The sequence below is a fragment of the Magnolia sinica genome, chromosome 6 (genome assembly GCF_029962835.1).
Source record: "Magnolia sinica isolate HGM2019 chromosome 6, MsV1, whole genome shotgun sequence".
NCBI lineage: Eukaryota > Viridiplantae > Streptophyta > Magnoliopsida > Magnoliales > Magnoliaceae > Magnolia > Magnolia sinica.
Window position 1 is genome coordinate 63,793,202 of NC_080578.1, and position 9,272 is coordinate 63,802,473.

The following is a 9,272-nucleotide window of genomic DNA, read 5'->3' on the forward strand; positions in this document are numbered from 1 at the left end:
GAAGAACCAATGGATTTGTAACCATTTGACACTGATTTAACATAATTTTAACAAAAAAAAAAAAGGACCGGAAATTGAAAATGCTCATCAGATCGAACATGTGGGATATATCGGCACTACTTGTGCGTTTCGTATCGCACAAGTGGGATACAAGATATATCGGCCGGTATCGTCGATATTTAAAACATTGGTTACATGTCATTTTTTCCGTAATGGCTATTACGGCCCTTACGACCTTGTAATGCATAATGGTTACCACCATTACTGTTACGTAATGGCCATTATGGCGTTAAGTAACTATTATGGAATGCCTAGGTTAGAAGTGAGTTGGTAGAAGTTGAAGGCTCTAAAAGGGCAAGGGGAAGGCCCAAAAGGATGTGGGTGGAGGTAGTAAGAAAAGACTTGATGACTTGTGGTTTAACTGCAATTATGGCCCTTGAATCAGAGTGGAACACCAGATCGGGATTCATACAGCTGAGCCTAATTAATTGAGATAAGGCTTAGATTATGATGATAATGATGATTGAGTTAGCTTGCACAGGAGGCCAAGATCATGCAAATCTGGCGTTTGATTGAGTGCTAGCTAGATTATAGGAAGCCTATATGATCACGATGGGATTTGAGGGCATTTTGTCATTTCCCATTAAATTAGCGTTTCTTTAGTTGTCGAAAGACTATAGAGGCCCACTTGCTTGTAGCAACCTGTTATGTTGTCTTTTAATAATAAGCTTTTGGAGTTTATCTTGGGTTATAGCATTTGTTGTGTTCCTTTGGCCATGGGTAGTAGATAATAGGGGGCGGGGTGATTGATCACTATTTTCAACTGGTGGACTCTTGGGAATCCCTCCCGCAGTCTTAGTTTCTTCATTTCTCTACAATAGTTTCAGGTCCAGATCTGAAGGAAAACACAATCAAGGTCAGCCCGGCATGTGGCCATTTTTTTAGAAGGAGATGGCCCATAAGAGTCAATTTTGCTATTTGCAAGGTTTCTTCTGAAGCATGTATACCAAAGCAAGAAAATAGTGTTCAAAGATAACTCCAAACAGCCCCAACGTCCCCAAATGAGACTTGCCTCTTTTTTTTGTCCCCTTCAAAGTTTTCATTATCTGACATTTATGGCTTTAAAAAGCCCATTTGTTTCATCTAGCACTAACCCTGAAGCTATATAATCTCTGAACTTGCATTGATAAAATCTTAGCCTTTGACACTCTTTTAAAAGAGTCCTACATAATAGCAAAAACCTAATTAAGCACTCCCTAACAAATCCCCATGTGATAGCTGCAATAATCCTCACAATCTGGAGTTGCAGTACCAACCCATACTTACACAAGATTTTCAAGTAAGAAAGCAGGACATCATGCTGACTTGATCCTTTATTATGGCCTCCAAAGCTGCACTGCCATAAGACCCTTTTTCCATGGCTGTTTTGAAGTTTTCTATTGCTGCAATTGTTCAGCTGTATATAAGGCCCCTTTTGGTACGACTTGGGCCCACATCAGAACCTGGAGATTCCCATATGGACTCTTGGATTTACTCCTTTGTCTTCTTCTTAGTTTCTGCTTCAAATCTGCGTCACTTCTTGGGAATTTGTAAGTTGTTGGGCCATTTTATAATCTTACTTTAAGATATCCTTGGAGGATGCAGTGGACAGTTTATCATCATCATCTTTAATGTAATGACTAATGAACAGTTTATGTATCACCTTTTGGTTGACATAATAAACTGGTAATTGGATCATTGATTCTTTAGCAAAGAAGGGTATGACAAGATCGGTTTGATGTTCGAAAAAAAGAATAAGAAAAAAAGATTGGTTCTTTTGTATTGGGAATTCCTTTCTGCTGTCTTCATGTTTATCTTTTGTATTGATTAATATAATTTGCATGATCCATGTAGGAGTAATTAACCAAAAATTGAAAGCTGTTTCACACAGTACTTGATGCCAAATTTCTTGAGCACTATGTGTTATATGGTGGTAGATATGTCATCTTTGGTGTGTGTTTCTTATGTTTCTAAAGCTGTTCATTTCAGACTTGAGGAGAATGAGAAGCTTGTCCTAACTCCTTTTGAAAAGAATCTGGATATCTGGAGGCAGCTTTGGCGGGTGCTTGAACGAAGTGACCTGGTAACAATTGGAAATACTTATCAAATCTAAGCGATCTTGTTATATTGTCATGTACAGGCATTGTTACAATTCCTCTTAGCATATAACCTTAGAATGTCATCTCCACTGCATCCTGCATCCTTGAATAATATATTTTTCTCTTACCTTACTGGGCCACTTAAGATACTGACTGCATTTTATCTTTTTTGCTAGCTGGTAATGGTTGTTGATGGCCGAGATCCATTGTTTTACCGGTGCCCTGATCTTGAGGTATCGTACTTTTCATTTTATTATTTTGCAAATTATGATCCATTTGAACCAATAAATTTTTATTATTTTGCATATTATGATCCATTTGAGCCAATAAATTAAGGATATGCTGTCCATTAATCGTCTTTCTTAGTGAATTGTAGTACCCCAGTCACTTTTGTTTTTTTCATGCGCTAGTACACGCAGTCATTTAGGATAAGACCCAAGGTATTCAGAATCGGTTACGTAACGGTAACGGTCATAACCGTTACGCATTACGGGGTCGAAACAGCCATAATGGCTGTTACAGAAAAACGGGCCATAACGGCCCCGTTACGGTCCCGTAACGGTCCAGTAACAGTTTTTTCAAAAAATAAAAACGGCCTTAACGGCCCGTATCATAACGGTAATGGTGGTGGCCGTTGCGGCCACCGTTACCGTTTTGGAACACCTTGGATAAGACAGTGATCAATGGAAACTGATATCATGCTTCATGGACACATTGTATCAGTGTTTTAAATAGCCATGCTATGTAGCGTGTAGCTTACACTACATAGCACAGCTTAGCCTTGACACTACGTAGCTCCTGACAATATCTTTAAGTCACATGTAGCCTACATTGCATGATAATTTACAAACGCAACACGCTACATAGACTGCGCTACACACTACGTAGCTCACATTACAAGTTATTTTCTACTACAACATTAAAATCAATTAATGTTTTCAATGATTTGTTGCATTTTTTGTTTCAAGAAAAATTAGTTAATCTTTTCAATGCTTTTAGTAAAAATAAATAAATTATATATTTTTTTCAATAAAAATTTGTTAATCTTTTCAATGCTTTTAGTAAAAATAAATTAGTTATATATTTTTTTCAATAAAAATTAGTTAATCTTTTCAATGCTTTTAGTAAAAATAAGTAATAGTATTAAATCAGTTTTGTTGCTCGTTCTTTACCTTTATACTGACTATCCTTTCCTGCTACTTTAGGTTGCATTTGGTTGTACAAAACATCATGAAATTTTGTTGAATGTCATTATTAATCAGTTTAATTTGGTGAATATTGTGAAATTGGTGCAACCAAGTGCAACCTTCATTAAAAATCTAGAAGTAGCATAGCTTATGCTACACGCTCTGTAGCTTACACCTTACGCTTTAGAGGGTCGAACGCTACGCTACACACTATTCATTATTTAAAACATTGGCTTGTATAAAGAAAAATGTGCTATTATCAATCATGGTGTGCTATTATGAAAATGAGTAAGGACAAGCTTGGAGGATTCTACTCCCATGAACACATAAAAGTTGTTAAGAAGATCGTTAATTTATATTATTTTATGGTTTCATGATGCAGGACGGATGATGTAATATAAGATGAATCAATGACATCAAATAATGGATTAATTAGAGAAATCAAAGCATGAAATAAGACTAATCTATCACAAATTTAAAGAATTCAAATATTAAATATGCTCGAGTTCGAACCAAACCACAATCCCACAATGAGATCTTAGAAGATATAAATAAATTAGGACCTATGGAAGGTAGACCTTCCATCTAGCATAGGGATTAATCTCAATTCAAAGGGAATCACTTGACTTTGTGAGGGTTTTGGTAGGTTAGGATTAATTTGGGGACTAGGAATTAGGGAGTTGAATTAGGGTCTTAGGATTAGGGAAATTAGGATTTGGGAATTAGGGTTTTAGGATTAATGAAGCTAGGATTCGGGGAATTGGGGTTTTAAGATTTGGGAGATTTTGGGTTAGGGTTTTAGGTTTTGGAGATTTAGGGTTTAGGAATTGGGGACTTAGGGTTTTGGGGCCGAAGGATCAAGGGCCAAAAGAGGGAAGTAAGGGGGAAAGGGGCTGGCTGTGATAGGGGGGTTGAGTCCATACGGTTGTATGGTTGGGTACGGTCTAGGTTTAAATGGTTTTGAGATGATGGGTATGGGATTTGGGTGGAAACAAAAGGAAAAGAAAGAAATAGATAGAAGTAGAGAGAGAAGAAGAGAAAAGTGAAGAGAATACCTTGAAGGAAGAGAATAAGATAGAGAAAAGTAGGAATCATTCCATGGCTTCACACCAACTCCAATCACAAGAGGTTTTTCTTTGCTAAAGGAAAAAAATAGAATTTTATTTCAATGAATAATAATCCCTAGGGCTTCACACGCCCACCCTTTATAGTCTTTTGGGGTGTTTTTACAAAAATACTCTTATTACTAAAAAATGTCTAAAATACCCTTATTTAAATTTAAACATGAAATAGTCCAAAAGAAACAAAATAAAGTAGAAAGAAAAGCTGTCCACTAATGTCCAAAAATACTCTTATTACTTTATAGTCTTTTGGGATGTTATTACAAAACTACTCTTATTACTTAAAAATGTCTAAAATACCCTTATTTAAATTTAAACATAAAATAGCCCAAAAGAAACAAAATAAAGTAGAAAGAAAAGCTGTCCACTAATGTCCAACGTCCAAAACAGTCCACATGTCCACAATGTATCCATCATCCAATAGTCTAGATGTGTCCAATAAGCTCGTATATGCAACCCCCATTTCATCTTCCCAGTGTGGCGCCTTCAAAGATGCATAAACATACACGTGGGGTCTTCCAACGCGGCTACATATTTGATCTGGGCCCCATATAGTGGTCATCCAACCATAGAGATGCTGGAACTGGGGTGAAAACTCTCCTCCTCCTCTGGTATACTTTGAATGGTGCTCGGATGTCCTCATCATTTCAGATAGTATTTATATATACCTATGGAATTTTAATTATTTGTATTTAATATGAAACATTTCTTTATATTTGATACTTGTATGAGTTGTGAATTAATGTTGTATGTAAGAAGGGAACTTGTTTATCAGCATTACAGGGGTTGTTTAGAACTCCGCTTGGTAGCAATTCTCAGCCCTTCCCAAGCGTGGGTAACTCCGGGGGGCTAGTGTGAGGCAGGCTGCCGGTTGTTGAACTTTTGCCAAGCAATTATGAGAAAGCAAACCCCAAATAGTTGGGACAAGGCTACAATGATGGTGATGTACAAATTCAGGGGTTTTTTGTGACTGACAACTTCTGTCCATGTAAAAATTTCAGCCTATATGTCATATGTACATTGAATTCTGTAAACTACCTTTCCCAAGAAAAAAAAAAGGGAAAAAAAGTACATTGATTTCTACAAACTGTTGATGGTTCTGAGAGAACCCAAATTTAAGCTGTTCAAGTTAATGTTTTCTGATGAGCAATTCGTGCGATGCCGATGATTGTAAGGAGGTTTACACTCTTCCAGATTATCCATTCTCAGCAACTCGGCCAAAATTGCTACCTTCTTGGATTTGATGTTTTTCTTTTGAAAGGTAACACTATCTGGGATTGAACTCTGGATCACCCACACACACTACATCTATACCAGCTCATCTAATGAGCAGGAAGTGACTCCTTCATGCAAGTACTACAAGTTCTATGTTTGATTCCAGGAAGTGACTTCTTCTCCTTTTATTTATTTATTTTTTGAAATATTAGGCATATGCATGCGAAATCAATGAGCACAAAAGAACGTTGCTGCTCCTTAACAAGGCCGATCTTTTACCATTTGAAGTCAGGTTAGGAATTGCCAATTGCCTCTGTTATATATATATATATATATATAGACACACACAGCCATGCAACAGTGATGGTGTTCTCTTATTTCAAAACTTGGTGGCATTTGCAGGCAGAGGTGGGCAAACTACTTTCGCCTCCATGGCATTCTCTTCCTATTTTGGTCTGCGAAAGCTGCTGCTGCTGCTCTGGAAGGCAAGAAGTTGAGCAGTCCCTGGGCACAAGATTCTTCTGTCACCAATGCAGATACGAAAATCTATGGCAGGGATGAACTCTTGGCTCGGTTGCAGACTGAAGCAGAGGCTATAGTGGCAAGTAGGGCTCTGGTCCACAAAAGTAAGGGCCCTGCTCATTCTCCAAACCATGGTACAGGGAGTCCATCATCTAAGCATGTCGTTGTGGGATTTGTCGGTTACCCCAATGTCGGAAAGAGTTCAACCATCAATGCGTTAGTGGGGGAGAAGCGAACCGGTGTTACCTCGACCCCAGGGAAGACGAAGCATTTCCAGACGCTGATAGTTTCTGATGAGCTTGTCCTTTGTGACTGCCCTGGTTTAGTGTTCCCATCCTTTTCCAGCTCCAGGTATGAAATGATTGCATCAGGGGTGTTGCCCATTGACAGGATGACTGAACACAGGGAGGCAGTGCAGGTTGTCGCCAATCGGGTCACAAGGCATGTACTCGAAGCTGTCTATAACATAAGATTGCCCAAACCCAAGCCCTATGAATCACAATCTAGACCCCCTCTGGCTGCAGAACTGTTGAGAGCATACTGCTTATCTCGTGGGCACGTTGGTTCCAGTGGGCTGCCGGATGAAACCAGGGCGGCCCGCCAGATTTTGAAGGACTACATCGATGGGAAGCTGCCTCACTTTGAGATGCCCCCAGGAATGTCTGAGGATGGAGATGGGGAGGTTGATGGGCAAGATGTGCATGATAGTTTGGAAAATACTGGTGAATCGGACTCTGATGTTGAGGATCTGTCATCATCAGGTGGTGCAGTTTCTGGCATCGCCAGCGGGCCTGACCTCAGTCATGTGATGAATGACCTAGATTCATTCGATACTGCCAATGGGTTGCCCTCAACTGCTTCTGGAGTTGGTGCTAAGAAGATGAAGCCGGCTGCTGCATCCCATAAGCATCACAGGAAACCCCAAAGGAAGAAAGACCGTTCCTGGAGAGTTAGCAACGATGGGGGTGATGGCATGCCTGTGGCGAGAGTGTTTCAGAAAGAGGTAACTGCCGGACCCATAAAGGCTAGCTGACGGCCTCTAAATGCAGTGGGGGTGAAGTCTAATGGTTGCTTGACTGACTTAGATGCCTGCCTAATGATATGGAAAAAAGAGGAGGAAATCTAATGGTTTTTATTCATATTCCTACCTTGTCGAAAGCCTCTCTCTGTATCTACATGTAGTGCCAGCGTGGCTGACAGGTGCAAATATTAGATGTTGCATCCCAAAAAAAAAAAATGAATCTGGTCCATTCACAGGGTGGGCTACAATGTCAGAAAGATGTTAAAAAAAAAAAAAAAAACCTTTGGCAAAGTACCTATTGATCCGTAAATTTGTTTTGTAAAATGTGGCCCACCTGATGGTTGGACTGACCTGATTCATGGGGAAATTGCATGTATAATGAGCAGCTTTGTACTGGCTGTGTGGGCTAATTAAAGCTCTATAGTGGTTACTTTATTTTATTTTTGAAAGGCTTTGATGCTGTACTCCTGAGGATTGATTAATGAGAGGACAATCTACTAATACTCCTGAGATGCCATTTCATGGGACCTTGAAAGTGGGTTTTAATGGCTATTGTCTAATGTGTGAAAGATGACCGTAGCTGTCATGATATGACCAAGGGCATATTTCTGTCTGCCATGTGGCAAACCATATGGATTGGATGAGTTGCGCTATTTACTTTTTAATGGTGCTGTTACTACCATTATCTTCTACCACCCATTTGTAGGTTACCAATTGGATGATTACAATCTTATCTATTACTATCGAGGTAAATTCTGTGGGGCCCACGAAATGAATGGTTTAGATCATAGACTGCTGTGTTCAGTGTAGAGACAGCAATTTTAATGCAGCAGTGCAGGTGTGGGACCCAACTTGTAAGTAACCTGGGACAGTATTATCTGCAAGGCTCCATCATGGGATGGGCATGGCCTCATCCCTACAGTGAAGATGGACAACTAAAACCAATGACCAACGTTAGCAAGGGAAAAAGTTGGACGTGCATTTTTCTTTTTTCTCTTTAATTTTTAATTTTTAATATTTTTTTGAGGGGGCATGCCCACACTCGACGGGCTCACCATACGAACCATTGGTTCTAAACCGTAGGCCAAACTTTTATTTTAAAGATCCCTAGTCTCTGTCATGAGAGAGAGAGTGTGTGCAGACAAGTCCGCTTCCTTATCTACTTCCCACTAACCCCATCCGTGAAATGATAACACGATATATATATATATATATATATATATATATATATATATATATATATATATATATATATATATTGGGAAAAGGTTCTATAAGGTCGAGCTCATGGGAACTCCCATGAGGTCGAGCTGTGTGGGTCCCACCATGATGTATGTCAAACATGAACGCTGTGCATTTGATGGGTCCCCTTTAAATTATGGGACATTCCAAAAATTAGCTGCATACGGAACTCTGGTGGGCCATACCATCTAAAACCATGTGAAGGCATGCCTAAAACATATAAAAGCACCCACCTGAAATTTGGATGCGTTTGAAACTTGGTCCGACCTCTCATTCAAGTGGGACACACATAATGGATGGGCTGGATTTGTGAACCACATCTTGGTGGGCCCAAAAAATGATTATGAATGTTTTAATGGAGGGTAAGCCCTCTCAACTTTTGTATGTGGTGTGGCCCACACAAGTCACGGATTGACTTGAATTTTAAGCCCTAGGCCCACTATGGAATGGTGCATCTGACTAATGTGGTAGATGTTCAACATACATCATAGTGGGGCCCACATAGCTTGACCTCATGGGGAGTTCCCATGAGGTTGACCATGTAGAACCTTTTGATGCATGTCGAACATCAACACCGTGCATATGATGGGTCCCCTTTAAATTATGGGATATCCCAAAAATCAGCCGTATATGGAACTTAGGTGGATCATACCATCTAAAATCACGTGAAGGAAGACATGCCTAAAACATATAAAATTACTTGGTGGGGCCCACCTGAGATTTGGATGCATCTGAAACTTGATCTGACCCCTCATCCAAGTGAGACATACATAATGGATGGGCTTGATTTGTGAACCACACCTCGGTCGGCCCAACAAATGATTAT

The 9,272-nt window shown here is 39.5% G+C and overlaps 1 protein-coding gene across 1 annotated transcript in view; it reads left to right on the top strand.

Moving 5' to 3' along the window:
• Nucleotides 1–7,714, top strand: part of LOC131248809 (GTPase LSG1-2) — a 38,216-nt gene extending 30,502 nt beyond the window's left edge. The window contains exons 4-7 of the mRNA XM_058249279.1: nucleotides 2,029–2,122; nucleotides 2,315–2,371; nucleotides 5,874–5,953; nucleotides 6,064–7,714. Of these exons, the coding sequence (XP_058105262.1) occupies nucleotides 2,029–2,122; nucleotides 2,315–2,371; nucleotides 5,874–5,953; nucleotides 6,064–7,216 (1,384 nt within the window). The 3' untranslated portion in view covers nucleotides 7,217–7,714. The remainder of the gene's footprint in view (nucleotides 1–2,028; nucleotides 2,123–2,314; nucleotides 2,372–5,873; nucleotides 5,954–6,063) is intronic.
• Nucleotides 7,715–9,272: the final 1,558 nt, after the last annotated feature.